We start from the raw sequence: 18,630 nt of genomic DNA, 5'->3' as shown, positions 1-18,630 counted from the left end.
GGGGGCATGGAGGGCGAACACCCCTGTTGCTGCAACTCATCACCCACCAGAATCACCTCCAGGAATGGCCCTGGAGTCACTGCCCTAGAAGCCCCAGGGTGAGTGGTGGCTCAGGCTGGGGACCCTGAGAAGATGGCTTGAGGTGGGAACACATGGGTGCATGGGCTGGGCTGGCCTCACCCCTTTTCCTCCCCACGCACAGTAACTTCAGCCTTTCACAGATCGGTTTTCCTCTGAGAGAAAAACAAAAGGATGCAAGAAAAGAGACACAGAAGAAATGCTTGAGTTTGTTTAGTTTTTCAGATCAGGCAAGGACGCAGCACCTCCTAACATTGAAGAAAACCTCCCAGACGTGTCCTAGGTTGACTCCGATGAGCTCATTCTCTCGCTATCATTAAGAGCAAAGAGAGTCTGGTCCTTCCACAATTAACCAAAGGAGGATTTTATAAAACAAAACAAGAGAGAGGAAATGGCCCCAGAATTATGCTCTCTGATTCATGTTTCCCCACAGAAACAGGACTGTGGCTTTAAACTGATAATGGCTCTGAGTAGCCAAATAATTGATCTATTTGGTGTTCTGGCTTTATGTGAAAAGTGAACTGGCCTCTTTAGAAATGTTGGCAGTCTGGCTGGTCTATTAGTAAGACTAAAAAATCAAAACATTGACTGGAAAAGGCCATTATGACTCCTGGACTCAGCAGGAGTCATCGATAGATGATGTCATTTCAGAAATAAGCAAGCCAAGGTCACAAGGCTCCTGGGCAGAGTCAAACTACCCTTCGTGGCCCATCAACACCCTCCTTCGCAGATGAAGTCTGCCAAGGGGACACAGGGGTCTGAGCCAGGACTGGCTTCATTTTATTAACTCCGCTTCTTTGCTCAGCCTGATTCTAGAGGAATGCGATTCTAGAGCCCTTGACGCTCAGCAGGTGATTAAGGCAGGACCTGGTCCTCCCATAAGCACACCCCTCAGATTCTCTTTTCACCCTCTTCCCTTCTTCTGGGTCCTTCTCCACCTCTTCTTACCAACCTCATTCCAGAAGCACCCGCCTGCTGCCCATGCCTGTCTCCAGCTCCCACTAGCTTTCCTCTCCCCTCCTTTCTCAGCCAAGCTCTCAGGATTGGCAGGCCCGGTCCCCACGTTTTGAGCTCCCATTAGCCTCTGCCTCTTCCACTCACTAACCTAGAAATACCATTGCAGGTACCAAGCACTGGTGAGGGCTTTCCCAGCATCCTCTCCACTTAATCCCCACAGCAACCCATATGAAATAGGTGCTATTATCATCCCCATTGGGCAGAGGAGGAAACTGAGGCTCAGACAGACAGGCTGGGTCACTGGCCCCGGTAAAGCAGTGGCAGATTCCCATTTTTGAACTGTCTGCAATGCCCTGGCCAAAGTCACCCGGGACCACCTGCCAATCCTGGTAGCCCCTTCCCAGTCCCCAGCCCCCTCTGTCTCTCGGCAGCAACTGACATCTCTCCTGGGAAACCACTTTCTCCTGCACCTTCCCTCCTCTTCATGGGGTGGGTTCCCCTGAGTTTCATCCCGGGCACTCCACTTTTCTCATGCTAGCAAGGCTTCCAAGGGAACCTCTGAGCTCTCTTGACTCCAGGTCTACTGGGGACCATCTCGCCCACCCACTCATAGCCCAAGGTCACTCTAAATGGATCGCAGAGCTGGGGTTGGAGCCAGGGGTCCTAACCTCCAGGTCAGTCCACCTCCTGTTACTCAGAGCTGACACCACCTACTCCCCATTTTTGCATTTTTGCTGAGCGGCAGGAGCAGGAGGCAGCTGCACCCTGGATGAGGGAGAAGGTGTGAGGCTCTGATAAGGTGGGGTGGAGGTTATTTTTAGAGGACACTGCCTTTCCACTTAGGCTGGGAGCAACTCAGGGGCCAAGACGGTCGAAAATGTGTTTGCAAGTTTGGCTCATTAAAGGGAGTAAATACACCAAACGACAACATTGCTCGCTTTCACTCTGCTTGTTTTATGGCTCAAGTTGATGAGACTCTATTTGTCTTCATTTCCCCTTACTTCTTTATCAGTGAGGCTCTGAGGTGAGTTTAGAGAAAATACATCATAGAAAGTAGAAATAAAAATGAAATTTCAGAATGAGGGCGCTATCATCTGAGCAAGGGAAAGTCCTGGACAGCAGTAGATCAAAGAACAGGGGGGCATTGGTGGGGTGCTCAGAGATCTCCAAGACCGGCCTGAGCAGCAAGAAGGGGCAGGAAAGAGAGGAGAAAGGTTAGTGGAGACTGCAGGCCTCCTGGTGTGTCCAGCAGCATGTGACCTTGAGCAGGGGGTTCTGCGGCCCTTGTTAAAATAAATGCCATCACAGGGAGAAAGATGAAGATTTGGGGGATGCTCCCTCTGAGAGCCCAGAACCTGAGTTAGGGTCTGGTTCTGTGATCTGGGTAGAGAAAAGCTTGGGCTAGGTCATCTCTAAGAGTCTGAGAGGGTTAAGGTGGAGACCAAGGGCAGGGTCCGTAAGGTATATCAGGAAGCAGCTGGGGGTCTGGGAGGGTGTGATGCTTGGCATGGTTCCAAGTTCGTCTCATAGGCACTGTATAGGTGGGGAAACTGAGACCAGGGAGCAGCTGGACTGGAGCCTCTGGTCCTGCCCAGTTCTTTGGGTCTAAAGCTGTTTGAGTCACGTGATGCTTTGCGAGGGTGATGGCTGCTCCCCAGCAGAGGTGCCCGTAAGTACCGTGGGACGCTCTTCCTGGAGGTATAGGGCCCAGGCTATTCCAAGGACCCTAATAGGTCCCAGTATAGGCCTGAGTCAGAGGGACTGCCACAGTGTCCGGTTTCTTTCCACAATGCCTCCGGATGTGCAAGGCTCTGGCCCCAGCGTCCCAGGCCGGAGCCGATGAACAGGTGTGGGGGAGCGCTTGCGGTCAAGAGCGCGCCCTGCTGCTCTCACCGCCAAGACTCTTAGCTTCATCTCCCGAACCAAACCCCGCCCCTACAAATGGGGAAACTGAGGCCCAGGGAAGGGCAGGGGCTCGCCAAGGCCACCGTGTGACTTCGCGACAGGGAGGCGGCTTCTGCCTCCAGGCGCTTGCCCGCTCTACCTTGGCTCGAAATGCGTGTATGTATCATGGTGCTTTAAACCGCGTCCTCTCGCGCAGTTTGGGAAACTTTTCCTGCCTCAAACAGGCGCAGCCCGAACCCCGGTTCCCGGTCCACCAACCACATACGTCCCACTCCCACCCCCAAACTTTCGGCAGCCGGAGGAGGGCCACGCCTCGGTGCCGGGCTCAGGCGGGCACCTGTCCCCAGCAGAGTATCCGCGGGCGCAGAGCCCCGCCGCCGCGCGGGAGTCGAGCGGCTGGTGGGTGGCGGGGGCGGCCGCTCCTTCAGGACCCCGGCCCCCGCGCCTCTCTGAGAGCGCGCAAGGGTCCTTCTGTCGTTTACAGACACGGCGCCGAGGGCCTGAGAGGAGGGCGCTCTGGCTGGGGCCGGGGGAGCCTAGCGGCGCGGACGTGAGCGCGGCGCTCCGGACCCCGAGACCCCCGGCTCCCCAGCCCCGGAGGCAACCCGAGGCGGCGGCTATTTATAGAGGGAGCCACGCTCAGTCCCTCTTGGCGGCGGCGGCGACAGCTGAATATTTTGCCCAGATATGGCTGGGGCCCCGGCGCGGGGGCAGGGAGCCCCGCGAGCGCGAGGGGTACCCCGGGCCGGGTGGGGGGCTTACCGGGCCGTGGAGCCGCCGGGGCGGGCGCGGGCGACGACGGGGCGAGCGCAGGCGGCAGGCGGACGGGCGCGGGCGGCGGGCGGCGGGCGGGCGAGCGAGCGGAGCGCGGGGCTGGACGAGCTCCCGGGCGGCCGCGGGCGGGCGGGCGCTGTGGGCTCCGGGGGTGGGAGTCAGGGGCGGGCCCGGCTCAGCGCTGTCACCGCGCCCCGCCCCGCCCGCCGCCCTCTCCCTCCGCTCGGGGGCGCCGGGCCTCCGCGCGCCGTCCCCGGCCAGGGAGCGAAGCCCGCTGGGGGCAGCGCGGGGCAAAGGGGCCGGGCCGCCGGGAAGCTGAGATCCTTCCTTGGACAGGGGGTTGTGGATAATCGTGAGTCTGAGTCTCTATTTCCCCAGCTGTACCATAAGGAGTTTAAGCAGCAGTGGAGTTATCTGGAACTAAGTGGGTGGATTTTCATTCCTGTGGCGTCTGAGATGTAAGAACCGGCAGGTCTTTGGATGGAGCAAAGCCTGCCAGCCAGCTGTTGCACCTTTACCTCTTTTGACTACAGCAACCACCTGTCCCATCTCACCGGCAGCCCAGCCAGGTCTGGCAGGAGCCGCAGCTTTAATAACGATCCTTTTGTGAACAAATAGTTCTAAAAGAGTCGAATGCATTCTCTCTGTACTTGGAATGGAGTGTCCAAAATACCGATTTAAAATACAAAAAAAAAAAAAAAAAAAAAAAAAAAAGGTCCCACTTTCTTAAAAGGCTAGTACGTTTTTCAGAACAAACCACTTAAACCCAAATAGAAACTTTGTTTTAATTTTTAAAATGGTTCATAAAAAAGAATTTGTGTGGACAGAAGGTTCCGTGTGCAATTTTTATGGGAAAGTTTCTGGTGGGGTAGACCCTAATATAACTCTTTTTACTCCTGGTGTATAGATTACTAATGAGAAACATTCGTTTTTGTTTATGTGACTCTTGTTTTCCATGAAAATATATTTCTACATTACAAAACTCTCACAGCTGTAAGAGAATGCTCTTTTCAAGGAATATGTGCCATGCATTTTTAAATGAAGCAATGATTTAATATTTCAGATTATTTTTATTTTAAACCCTTTTGTTGCGGAATCAAACATTTAAGACAAGTACATACATCCTAAGTGTGCAGGTTCAAAAATTTTTATCACATTGAACACTTGTTGCAAGAAACAACATTGCCAGCAGCAGCCCAGAAGCCAACCCTCTGGGTCCTGGGTTCCAGCTTCCTCCTAAAATGATCGCTTAAGGAAGTTTAAGATTACTCTTACGGTAATCACTTCCTTGCCTGCTTTCCTCCACACTTTGTCTTCATTTGCTCAATTCCACCCTGTGAGATTAACCTGCGTGGTTTCATGTGGCTGTAGTTTGTTTACTTTTATTACCTTAGAGGTTTCCATTGCATGAATACAGCACAGTTTTTTTTTTTTTTAAATCCATTTTACTATTAATGGACATCTGTCTCTAGGTTTTAGCTATTGCCAATAGTGCTGCTGTGAACATTCTTTACTGGCATCCTCCAGCACAAGTGCAAACATCTTCAATAATTGAAATTAACGAAAGTTGAAACATTTTCCCAGTTTTGGTAGGAGTATTAGGATCTCACTGAAATTTGATTTCCATGGGTTGAGGGCCTTTTCATGTTGATTGGCCAGTTGGATTTCCTCTTTGTAAAATGTTCAAATTTATTGCCATTTTGTTTCTGGATAGTCTTCTGTTTATTGAATATGTTCCAAATACAAATATTCCTCCGTTGTGTGCTTTGCCTTTACACCATCATAATAATGCCTTTTGACAAACCGGTGTTCTTCATTTTAACATAGTCTAGTATATCAATATTTGCCTTTATTGTTAGCACTTTGTCCTGTTTAGGACATCTTTCCTACTCCTGGATTATCAGGGTACTTTCCTGTGTTATCTTCCCTCATTAGGCTCTCACGTTTAGGCTTTGAATCCACCTGGAATTGACTTTGAATATGGTAGGAGGCAGGGGCCAAGCTTCATTGTTTGTCAAATTGCCCTAGCACCAGATTAATTTTTCACTTACATCAACAACACAATTGCTCTATTTTAAAAAATAATGGAAGCCTTTCTAAAGTCATTGAAACAGAACCCAACTCTTCTTAATCTGTAGGCAATTTGAGGATTTTTGTTGTTTTTGTTGGGGAAAGAAACCATTATAAAATACATTCATACTACTTTGTTTCACTTAAATGTTTGTGTCAGGATATTCTGATTTTATCACAAATGTTTAAATCAGTGGTGTAAGCATTCCTCAATTTTGAATCACTTTTTTATTAAATATGAATTTTAAAAAGCTAGAAAGATAATTTCAACATGTTTTACATGAAAAACTTCAAATATCTGGTCTTTACCTTCTTTCTGCTCTCACTTTTCCTATATTTTCTCAAATAAAAATAAGCAAATGAGTTTAAGAATGTTTATCTCCAGCCTGGCCTTCTCCCCTGTGAAGACTCCACATTTCTAATAGGTTATGCATATCCTCACACAGTGATCTAGTCCCTTAACTCAGTATGTTTAAATTTTTTTTAATGTTTGTTATTTATTTAGGAGAGAGACAGAGAGAGACAGAGAGAGACAGAGAGAGAGACAGAGAGAGAGACAGAGAGAGAGACACACGGAGCGTGAGCAAGGGAGGGGCAGAGAGAAGGAGACACAGGATCTGAAGCAGGCTCCAGGCTCTGAGCTGTCAGCACAGAGCCTGATGCGGGGATCGAACTCACGAACGGCGAGACCATGACCTGAACTGAGGTGGAGCGCTCAACCGACTGAGTCACCCAGTGGCCTCTAAACTCAGTATGTTTAAAACAAAAAATTTCAGTTTCCCAAATGGAATAAGGGTCATCATCCTAGCCTCTCAGACCTTAAGACTTGGCTTCACTTTTTGACACTTTCTTTTTCCTGTCTTTTGGATCTAAAATGTCAGTTCTAATAATTCTAATTAAAAACTTCAAAAGGCCTTTAATTTTTTTCTTGATTCTCATTGCTCCCCTCTTAGTCCAGGGCCTTCCCCCATCATCTTTGGACCACTGATAAGGCCTCCACCTATCCCTTTGTCAAGCCATCCTGCCCATCAATTAGCAAGGACATAATGGGTGCCTGATGTGTTCAAGAGATCATTCCGTCTGTTGTGGAGTACGCAGACAGTGGTATGTTCTGAAGTCCATTGTACGGGCTCACAGGAGCTGCTGGGGTGTCTTTTCCCAGCTCCACATTCAGTGATGTCACATTGTTAGCTGGAACTCAACAATGGTGGAAGTATTTACAACATGGGAATCGTCAGATACTGTGAATCAAGGCTCATTCCCGGCCCACACCCATCAGAACCAAATGTCAAACATTTACCAGTATGTCACCAAAGAGATGAGTAAGACCCCTTCCTCTTTCAGGGAGCTCACAATCTAGCTGGGGAGACAGGTGCGCAGACAACTTGTTATATACTACAAAGCTCAGTGGGGTCTTGATACAAAGAGAGGCGTACTCCAAATGCAACAGGGTAGGAGGGGTACCAGGGAAGGCTTCATGGTCAGCCCGGGATGTCACGGAGGATACTGGCAAACAAAAATGGTGGGGGGTGAAGGATGGGCAGGCTCAGGGAACAGAATAAGCATGGTTAGGAGGGGAGCAAAGCTTGCTGAAGAATATCAATAGTCCTGGGTGTACAGGGAGCCAGACAGGTGCAGTGTGGCTGGTTGAGGAGCCATGGACAATGAGGCTGGGTAGGGAGACTGTGGAAGGTGTAGACACTCTGGGTAGTGATATGCCACTCAAGACTTGGGGTGAGGAATACACTTTGAGGTTCATCTGGGTTGCTTCTCTACAGCACCACTAGCAATGCTAATGTGCTAAAGACTCAAGATCATCCTCACACAATTGGTTTTGTGATAGACCACTACGCCAGGGTTAAGTCATAAATTCTCACAATCTATAAAGGAACCCAGCACCATAAAGAAGACATGAATAAAAAGGGAAATCCTTCATCTTACGATCATAAAGCCTAGAAATTATGAGGTAGTCAGTTTTTATACTGATAAACATTTTATTCTAATATTATAGTAATAATTCAAGTGCAATTTTCTTTGAAAAGTCAACTCTGTTAAAACAAAACTTGTTAAATATCTTTCATCAAACAGAAGCATATTCTTTTCAATCCCCACAGCAGTCAGAGCCCTGTAGCAGAGATAAGATTTCTTTTTTTAAGCCTACTACATTTTGTTATTGCTAAAAAAAATCTGAATTAGTTGTCAAGGTCTCAGAAGCAGTGATTAATTAACTTTTGAAAGCTCTACCAGATACTCTGACATAAAATCATGAATCCAGATATCTGTGTCTGGCAATGATGTGTCCACTAAATAGACCACTACTTTCCGGTCCCAAGGGTTGGCATTTTCTATAACTGTCTGAACCAGTGCCACCAGAGGTTTCTTCTCCACATGATTTCGAAATACCATCGAAGCCTCCTCAGACCACTGGTTGCACTTCACCCCTACGAGAAAGACAAGGAGTACAAGGATCAGTGAGCGTCGGATGCACCTTTCTTTGATCCATGATAATGGAAAACTGTTAGTTCCAAAGTAGCTGAAACGTACCAGGTTAGACTTGCCTAATTAAAAAACCAAACTGAAGAGTTACCCACCAATCTTAAGACAGTCCAGCTTATCATAGTTCTCCTATTGTGAATGGGGTTATTTCTGTAAACCTTCACCTACAGACACAAGTTTCATGGAGATTTACTGCTGTGTTATAAAATGAAGTTATAGGGGCACCTGGCTGGCTTAGTCAGAAGAGTGTGTGACTTCAGGGTCATGAGTTTGAGCCCCCCTTGGGGTGTAGACATTACTTAAATAAAATTTTTTAATCTAAAAAAAAAAGTGAAGTTATAATAACTACTGCCCATTTCCCTATATAAAGTATAGGTAGATTTAAATGGATAATGGGGATACCCAAGGGGACTAAAATATCAACAGTATCTGTAACATTGTGTGTCAACTGCACTCAAAATAAAATATCAATGATATCAGTGATACATCTCTTATTTACAGATTTTTTTCCCTGATGAACCAGATGTAGTGAAGGATGAGGAGAAGGAGAAAGAGAATTAATATACTTAGAGTATACTGATTTTTAAAAATTATATATAATACCATGGCAAAAGCACTGGATTGAAAGTCTAGAGACCTAATTACCATTCCCAGCTCTTCCTCTGTCAAGTGGTATGGTATTTGGGCAAATCAACTGGTCTCTCAGGTCTCAGTCTATCAGAAAATAAACTGGTTGGACCAGATGAATTGTAAATCCCATGTCTTTCTAAAGTCCCTATGACTTTTGAGGGCTCAAGTTAGAGAATTCGAAATTAGGTTTTAAAATGAAATTGAGAGAGTATGTGTTTTTCAGAAAATACTAGTAAACTAACATGAATTAAGTGCACATATACTAGATTCGAGAAACTATACACAGTGCCCCGTAGTGATGGAGATCTGGGAGTTTCACACATCATTTAACAGACCTGCTATCCATATAGTGAGGTGGGCTAAGTTCTCTGAGAACAAGAGAAGCCTAGAGTAGTCCCCAACCTGCTGTTTCCCGACCTTTAACAGCGATAGTTAACAGTACCTAACCCTCCTAGTGTGTGGGAGAAGTCAGTGAAATGGAGTGGCTGGTGGAGACCTTTGCCCCAGTGACTGTCAGCCAAGGTGCTGGCGATGGGGATGATGGTCCCATGCACTTGTTCCTCACAGAGACTCCCTCTCTGGACAGTTTGACTGTCATGCTTATGTTAGCAAGACCTGAACATCCAAAAGTGAAAATTAAAAAAAAATGCAATCATTAAATCTGAAGAAACTATTTAGAGGTCTGAGTTCAAAGCAGATCAGTGGTAGACATGCTCGTCTGCAAAATGCTGTTTTTGGTTCATATCTAACTATCATGGGAGTTTCCTGTGAAATCTAGCAGAAGACACAAAGAAAGAAACTGAAAAATACTTCAAAATAACAGTATATATATAGATATCTCCAAGAAAAGCTGGTCAAAAATTAAAAGAAAAATGTATATACACACTTCCTTTCGTTTCTGAGATCATTCTGCTACTGTGCTGAATGGGTGGCACCATGTGGTCACGACCCCCCATATCCCAGCAGAGCAGGACACAGACAGTCCTAGATGGCTGGAGGTCTGCATCCCCCAGCCTTTTTCGCCCCCACACCCTCTGCTAATGCTGCCGGACCTCTGCGCGAAGCTCCGCCTCAGTACGCATGCTACGTACTGGGGGGATGCACAGAGGAGCCACCAGCATTTGCACTGCTGTCACAAAACTCTAACTGGACAGTATTTTAAAGAAGTGTCCCTGTACACCTGCTAATTTACATCCTCAGATTTTAATAATAATAGTCAATAGGGTGTATGAATGTAGTAAAATCACATACTTGCATGCTGTTAATTACAATGCAACTGGAAACTCACCTGGCCATAAAAATGGTCATATTCTATGACCTAGGATGTTTTATAATTGTGGAAACCCATTATGCATTTGTATTATATACAATAAGTTGTCAAATACTAGCTGAGCAATGTGCTCCTCCTATTGGTCATTTATGTTGTTTCATTGTTTTTGTTTGTTTTGGCTAGTATACACAGCTGCAGGTTTTTTCCTAATACTACAATAAAAGTATAAATAACCTAAATACTTAACAAAATGGAAATAACGATTAAATCAAATCTTTTGCAGCTATTAAAAATCATTACAGGGGTGCCTGGGTGGCTCAGTTGGTTGAACATCCAACTTTGGTTCAGGTCATGGTCTTGAGATTCGTGAGTCTGAGCCCTGCATTGGACTCTATGCTGACAGCTCAGAGCCTGGAGCCTGCTTTGGATTCTGTGTCTCCTTCTCTTCCTGCCTCTCCCCCACTCATGCTCTGTCCCTCTCTCTCAAAAATAAATAAACGTTAAAAAAAATCATTATGAAGACCATCAAACACTCAAAAAGTAATTAGGAAAAAAATGCTAAAAATGAAGAAAGCAGCATGCAAGACCATACCTGTCCTGACTACAGCTTTAGAAATATACCCACATGTGACACCACAGACAGAGAGAAATACGGAAAAATAGAAACAGCAGATATAGTGGAAAGGCATGTCTGTGACAGATCATTACAAATTATTTCTATTATGGTCAGGAAGTTGTTTGGGAAAAAAAAAAGTTAACTCAATAGGCCAGTGACTCTGTACTCCCTAAGTGCCCATGACAAAAGGACAATATAAACCATGTTGTGACTTGAGTTCAAGTTCCACAGAAATTACCTGCAAGTTGAGCTGTGACTGCTTGGAATGGCAGCTTTCTGAACATGTCCACTAACGGCTGTACTTTTCTTATGTTGACTAGCTCGTGCTTGCCGTAGTCCAGCTCATACACAGACACCAATCCATTGGTCAGGATTCCTTTTAAAAGCACCCTGTGCCACCTAGATGTGCATTGGATTAAAAAGGAAGAAAAAAAAAATACACAAAGTTGACATATGCTTTAAGGGTAACAATTTATGATTAAAAAATTAATGCGAAAGATGTTTATCAAAATATAAAACTGTACTGTCATTGAGGTTTTAAAGAGATTGCTTCTTCTTACTCCAAAGGTTACTATTCTCTGCTTTGCCACCAGCTTACTTGGTGGTATTTCTTCGCTCAACACCCATTCACAGACCTCAGGGAGCTGCTACAGGAGACCAACACATAAACTAGCAACCGCCACTAAGCAGAATCAAACAGATGGAGGCTGATCAGGACAAGGCAAGGAGATCCCTCCACTCTGACAGGGAGACAAAGGTCAGGTCTGGGACAGGGTATGTATGTAAAAGATGGGAAGAGGGAGTAACTGGAACCAGGCCAGGCTGAAGACATGCATGAAAAGAAAAAGCACAGAAGATTCTACAGGGCATGACAGCTGGGAGCAGAGCAAACACCATAGTAGAGCTAGAAGGCAGAACGTGTGAAGGAATGGAAAAGAAAACCAGATGGGGAAGAGAGTGTGGGAAGAGATTACAAAACATTTTGAATGCAAAGGTGACAATTTTAGTTATGCCGAGTGAGGACATTAAAAAACAAAATAAAACAAAACACAAAGTCCAACCCACTGCCTAGAATAAAGAGCCTGGAAAAGATAGGAAAGTAGGGGGGAAGAAGAACATGGTTTCTGATCTGGAGTTCAAGGTGTCAGTCAGAAATTCATATGAATATACTTTTCTCCTCTGGGCCTACATTCATCATCATTACAATTAGAAAAGCTTAGACTTCAAAGTTAAGATATGAAGGACCATATTAAAGTCCTACAGTCTTCGGGTGCCTGGGTGGCTCAGTCAGTTAAGTGTCCAACTCTTGATTTCAATTCAGGTCATGATCTCACAGGTTCATGGGATCCAGCCCTAAGTTGGGCTCTGGCTCTGAGCTGACAGCACAGAACTTGCTTTGGATTCTCTCTCTCTAAATAAATGAGTAAATAAACTTAAAAAAAAAAAAAAGTTCTTTAGTGTTGACTATGTGATTGAAGAGTATCATCACACTAAGGAAAGGAAGTTGTTTGTAACATCTAAAAGGTAAGTGTCTATGGAGATAGCCTCTGCCCCTGCAAGGTATGAGTCAGGCTCTGCCATGGATGGTGGACTCAGCCATCCTCTGAAACAGACTTATTAGCTATAAGCCGCAAGCCCAGTGCAACAGCAGGCCTTTCACTGCAATACACTACTGGGCTGGGAGCTGGCTAGGCTAGATGGATTCTCCATCACACCAGTGGAGAATGGGTACAGGAAACCCACACCGCTACTATGGGGTAAACTATAGTAAGAAAGCTATGAAGAGGCCAACTTTGGACACTAGTGATTGGGGGTTTGGGGAGGAAACTCCAGAAACCTGTTTCTGAAGGCAGAAACAAGCCCAAAGTGCAGCAAGCGATAATCCATGAGTCACAACAGAGAGGCGCAAAAAGATGTCACAGTAAGTATGTGAGTTTTGGGAGCCAACAGACTTAGGCTGGCATCCCCCCACCCCACCCCCAGGACATGTTCCAGCTATGTCACCTTGGGCTCCTATTAAACCTCTCTGAGCCTCAATTATCTCATGTGTAGTAGTTAATTTTAACTCACTTGCAGAAATAATATATATAAAGTGCCTAGTACATTACTTGGCACACAATAGGTGCTTGGCAAATGGTAGCCGCCATCGTTATTATATAATAATTATGATAATTATTAAAATGAAAAGCTGTGTAAATATAAGCATGTCAGAGAAATTTTCATATGTGGAAATGCCAGTTTGGTGCAGGTTGTTAAATCTGTGTAGGTGCAAAAGGAGATAAAAATCATTTGGTTTCCACCTATAGCACTGTCTTTAAATTGCACAGGGCAAATGCTGGTGGTCTGTGTATAAATGCTGGTGGTTTTAGTGTATAAATACAAGGTACAGAGCAGCGAGGGAAGAGCTACCAGAAGACTTACATGTCACATGTCATGCCCTTCGGTAGCTTTTAATTTTCAACACTAATAGCTTAACTAAAGGTTTCTGTTTGGACTAGTTAACCGATTTCAGTGCAGGGCTGCTTGTGAATCATCAGGAGAGTTTGTGAAAAACACAGATTCTGAAGTTCCACTCCCAGAGACTCTAATTCAGGATGTCTGGGGTGAGGAAGGAGAATCTGCATTTTTAGTAAGTTCCCAGGTTATTCTTAGCCAACGTGGATTTGGAAACGGCTGCAATCAACAGTGTATCTGAAAATTCCTAAGTCTTAATTCACCAGAGTTGGGACCAGGGTTTTTAGTAAATAGTCCTGTGATACAGGCAAGATAGAAACTCTAAACACTTTACACTGATTCAGTTTATGAAGTTTAAGAAAATATTGGACAATCTGTTCTTATATATATGAGACATCCTTGATTATCTAGAAAAAAATTAGCTGGTGAAAGTCCCAGCCCCAGACCAGGACTGTTGGACCCATGTTGGGGGAGGGCCGAGTCTGAAACACCACACTGAAGGTCTCCAGTTTGGGTTCTCCTGCCCCACAAAACTCTTGCCCTCAAGTAGGATCTCCCCACAGCTAATCACCATCAATCTGTCCCTCAGATTAATAGTTAACACTGGTTTTGTTTTAACTGTGATTAAATTATTCTGCGAAGAGTTCTCATGTAGGCAAATGATGTTCCTGTGTGGAATTAAACCCATGCATGCTTACAGTTGTAAATAACATGACATAGTAAAAATGGTTTTTTGAAAGTGAAAAGCTTGTGACATACAAGCTGAATCCTTTTTAAAATGAGAGCTATGATACTTTTCACTCTTAAGAATTAAAAATTGGTTTTTTTTCTCTTACGGGAATAATAAAGTTTTCACAAATGTCTATGCTTGATATCTTGAGAACGAACCGAAGCATTTTATTAAAAAAAATAATAAAATAAGCAGTTTGACCTTTTAAACTGAGTTCTGGGGTGTGTGTGTGTGTGTGTGTGTGTGTGTGTGTGTGTGTGTGTTGTTGTGGGAGAACAGTTCTTTGTGTTTGTCATCATCAAATAAGCTTGGTCAGTTCCCCTAAGAAAGCTGGCAAAGGAGACGGGACGGGGCTAAGTTGTTCCTTTTTCCAGGGCTTTTGTGATCTTGCACTGTGTGGGGTGGAGTACTAGGGATTCACTGGGTTGGAACCAGAACATATTGGAGGGCTTCAGGGAAGGAGGATGTGATCCAAATGGGAAATGTGAAAAAACAGACCAAAGTGCTGCACCAGTGAGTCCCGGCTGGAGAAGTGCACCGTGCATTGCTGCACCATACAGAAGGTGGCACGGCTCTCCAGGAGCAAGTGACAACCTACCTCAAGAACCTTCGAATCCTTAAACAAGTAATTTTTCTTCTGGGAATCTATCTCAGAAATAATCAGAGATGTGAACAGAGATTTACGTTCGATATTATCTAGAATAGTGAAAAATCTGGGAGAAAAAACTACATAACAAGAGAGAATGATAAGTAAATTATGATTTCTCTATATGATGGACTATTATTCAGCCTTAAAAATGTTTTTGAAGAAATTTTATCACATGGAAAAATGTTCACAGAATTATGTGAGGTGAAAAAAGTAGGTGTGGAATTGTATTTAATAATAATACTACACCAACTGTATGAATATATGTAGAAACGAATGAGAAGAAATACATGAATAGTTTAACAAGGGTTCTGTCCGGTTGGAGGATTTTCTTATATATTTTTGTATTTTTCTAAATCTTCTACAATAAGTATTTGTTTTTAAAATTTAAAAGTTATTCAACCAAAAAGCCATTATTTCCTAGAGAAACAACAATGTTTTGTCTAATAGAAAAACAAAAACATTTAAACCTTCGTTTTAGATATTTAACAGGAATTTAATATATGGTGACTAGATTTTTAGATAAATGACATCATGTCAAATATTAAAAGACTGCACAATTCATTAGTCTCGCTTCACATTCAAAATTTCCCTAAGTGCAGTTCAAAGTCCCCCTGCAGAGATTAAGGACTCTTGGTATCACTCCACACATTTTTCGTAGTTGGATCACACGCTCTGTCCAAGGACCTACTTGTTTTCCACTTTGGCAGCATACACTTGGTCTTTTTCCACGGCTACGTGGCGCTCCTCAGACACACTGTAATAGAGAATCATCTCCTCCATCAGAACTTCCAGCTTATGTATCTCTTGCCATGGCTGGATGACGAAGTAGCCCGGGTGACAGGCCACAGGCACGTACACATCCATGTGCTCCCCCGGCTTCGACAAGTGGACGGGAGCGGGGAGTTCCTCTGTGGAGAAAGAGCTGGTGTGGTCCACCACGGACTTCTTGATGACGTCTGTCAGGCTCTTTCTCAGATTCTCTCCAGCGGTGCCTGGAATGGGGGTGCCACCGCCTTTGCTGTGGGGAGAGCTAGCTCCACTGGATATGGCACTCAAAAACACATCCTTCTGATGCTTCCACAAGTCTGCATTTGTAATCTGGCGATTAATACTGTGGTGAGGATCAGGGAAGTTCTTAGGGGTGAATAAATAAATGTGTGAGATCCCTCTGGTTTCGTCCACTTTTGTAACCTGTGGAAAACACACAAGGCATTTCAAGGAATCCCAGTTCACCATAATATTAACCTTAAATATTAAAACACAGTATTTTACAAGGAACCCAACTTGCTAAAATTCATTTTATTTAAGGTAAGATACATGATCTATCACAGCCACAGCAGTGAATAGGCTCTTAAGTCCAAGACGCCAGCAGCTGGCTTATGGAAACAAAAACTTTATTAACCTCTAAAAACCGAGGATACCTTAAAACTCACTAGAGGTCATTATCACTGAGATGGAGTCCGCATACCATTGGTAAAAACTCTTTTTATTGATGACATTTAAGAACACTCAAAGTAAAAGGAACAGTATGATGCACCCTCAAGGGCTCATCTCCCAGCTTCAACAATAAAAAATAATCACAAAAATGGCAAAAGTGTTCCATATGCATTCTACCTATGCTGGTGCACCCACACTGGGAAGTGAAGGAGAAAGCTTTGACATTCACCATACCCTTGGGGACCTTGGCCTAAATGCCTTGTTTGGTCATAGTATCTACCATCACCCTTTATCCCTTCCCCAGTTACGTGGGCGGAACCAGGGGAGAAAAAGGAAAAAAGCTCCACTGAACAGGTCAAAACTGCAGCTTTGCCCCTTCTGTCCAGGAGACCTTTGGCTACCTTTCTACCTCTTTCTGCCAGAGGGATGAGTGTTATATGGGAATGCCACACACTGACACCTGGGACTGGACAGCTGTGTGTCCCAAAGGGCTGGCTGCCTGGTAATTCTTACCAGCTCCTCTGGTTTACCCTGGGAAGGACAAAAATGAGACACTTCCAGCCACACTGATGTCTTATCAAAAAGGGCCGCAAAAGAAAGGCAGGAACAGAGGTCTCAGACAGGGAGACAAGGCAATCCATCTACAGTAATTTGCTTAAAAATATTTTTCCTGGGGCGCCTGGGTGGCGCAGTCGGTTAAGCGTCCGACTTCAGCCAGGTCACGATCTCGCGGCCCGTGAGTTCGAGCCCCGCGTCAGGCTCTGGGCTGATGGCTCAGAGCCTGGAGCCTGTTTCCGATTCTGTGTCTCCCTCTCTCTCTGCCCCTCCCCCGTTCATGCTCTGTCTCTCTCTGTCCCAAAAATAAATAAACGTTGAAAAAAAAAAATTAAAAAAAAAAAATATTTTTCCTAACAAGATGGATCTATTTAAATTAATTAACATTTCAAAGTGCTAACGAATGAATGACTGCTAATTTATTTTGCTATTTATGATACAGAAGTACCATTTCAAAGATCAACCATTAAAAAATATTTTTATTGAGTACCCAATACTCTGGCTTTAAGAGCTTAAAACATAGTTGATAAAACAATATTCATTTATCATATGGCAATTGAAGAATATAAAATGGTAATTAAGTGTGTAATTGTATAAACATAGGAAAATCCCTGTGAACCAGAATAATTTGGAGATTTTCATGCAGATATTTCTCAAGGACATTTCACTGTTTAATGCTTATAGAAAATAGCATTGTTCGTTAGTTAAAACAAAAATATCTTATGTTTTTATACTTGGAAATAAAAATAATGTTTTTGATACAAAGATGCAAAAGTACAAAAAAATAGGAGCTAGTGAAATAAAACAGTTTAAACTTTTAACAGGCAGAAAACAAGATTATGATCAAGTTATTTGCTTGTAATCTATTATACTTTTGGAAAAAAAAGAATGACCTTATTTGAATGACCTTTACAAACATTTATCAAGAGATATATGATCCCTCTGTTGGGAATTTAATTCCTTATCATGGAGCAAAATAGGAGCAGAGAACTATCTCTGCTACCTTATTAATACTGGAAAAATTATATAAAGGGCTTAAAAATAATACTGGAGATACAGGATAAATTCTTAAACAAAAATCAAACCGTGAAATATCTTATCATACATGTAACCAACCTCTTAACTACCAAAATGTGTCACATATGAAAGCATCAATTTATGGTAAGACAAAATTCTTTCACAAAAAAACAAATGAGCCCTTCTGGCTGACAGCTCCCTTTCCGAATGTATCAGGATAACTAACCTTAATGCTACAGTCCGAGCAATTCAAAACAGAATCTCTTAACCAAAGCACAGCATCTGGTGTCCACATGCCAATAGACTGTGGAAGATCTGCTAAGCAGCACTTTATAGCCTGGAAAGAAAACATGATGGAAAAGCAAACACACCATCTTAAAATAGGTACTTATAAGTAATGTCAATGTTATTTTCCTGTAAGTCGGACACGTTGCCAAGATAGAAAGCAAGCAACAGCAATAGCTAACAATGACAATCGGAGCTCTGGAGCTGGAGCGTGCACTATGTTGCTGGCTCCATTTATATCGCTTCTATTGTCTTGACTCCTATTTGAGCAGGGCTTATACCAGGCAGTTCACATACTTATCCTACGATACCTCTGCAAGATGGGCCAGTGTTGTGACCTCATTGTACAGACAGTGAAATGGAATCAGAGAGACTTATGTGCATCAAGTCACAAAGTTGTGACAAACAGTGAACAACTACATTTGGACCATTTCCAATTTTGTTACAAACTTGGACTTCTTTTGCTCATTATCAAGATCAAAACTGAGAGGGCATCTCACAACATGATTACAAATACATCCAAATATCTTCCAGAAAATCTCTCAGGCTTGTAACATATAGTACCTGAGGTGGTATCACAATTATTTCTTGTAGAAACCGAGGGGGAATTTCCCTGAGTTCGGACACTTTTACGGATGTCACAGTACCAGAATCCAGGAATTGAACATCAAGAGCTCGACTGCTGTGAACGTTTGTGATCTGCAATG

The 18,630-nt window shown here is 43.9% G+C and overlaps 2 protein-coding genes across 6 annotated transcripts in view; both read right to left on the bottom strand.

Annotated features, from left to right (window-relative positions):
- TMOD1 (tropomodulin 1) overlaps positions 1-3,827 on the bottom strand; it is an 87,871-nt gene extending 84,044 nt beyond the window's left edge. The window contains exon 1 of the mRNA XM_045468413.1: positions 3,703-3,827. The gene's annotated coding sequence lies outside the window, so the exon portion shown is untranslated. The remainder of the gene's footprint in view (positions 1-3,702) is intronic.
- Positions 3,828-7,748: 3,921 nt separating this feature from the next.
- TDRD7 (tudor domain containing 7) overlaps positions 7,749-18,630 on the bottom strand; it is a 77,845-nt gene continuing 66,963 nt past the window's right edge. For all 5 annotated transcript variants that reach the window (XM_045467339.1, XM_045467338.1, XM_045467341.1 and 2 more), the window contains 5 exons: positions 18,488-18,622; positions 17,865-17,975; positions 15,318-15,820; positions 11,035-11,195; positions 7,749-8,225 (listed from right to left, as the gene is read on the bottom strand). In XM_045467339.1, coding sequence (XP_045323295.1) covers positions 8,005-8,225; positions 11,035-11,195; positions 15,318-15,820; positions 17,865-17,975; positions 18,488-18,622 — 1,131 coding nt within the window. In that variant the 3' untranslated portion in view covers positions 7,749-8,004. The remainder of the gene's footprint in view (positions 8,226-11,034; positions 11,196-15,317; positions 15,821-17,864; positions 17,976-18,487; positions 18,623-18,630) is intronic.

This window comes from Leopardus geoffroyi, chromosome D4 (assembly GCF_018350155.1).
Source record: "Leopardus geoffroyi isolate Oge1 chromosome D4, O.geoffroyi_Oge1_pat1.0, whole genome shotgun sequence".
In the NCBI taxonomy this organism is placed as follows: domain Eukaryota; kingdom Metazoa; phylum Chordata; class Mammalia; order Carnivora; family Felidae; genus Leopardus; species Leopardus geoffroyi.
Note: the sequence above shows the minus strand (reverse complement) of the source record. Positions and strands in the feature narration are given on the sequence as shown.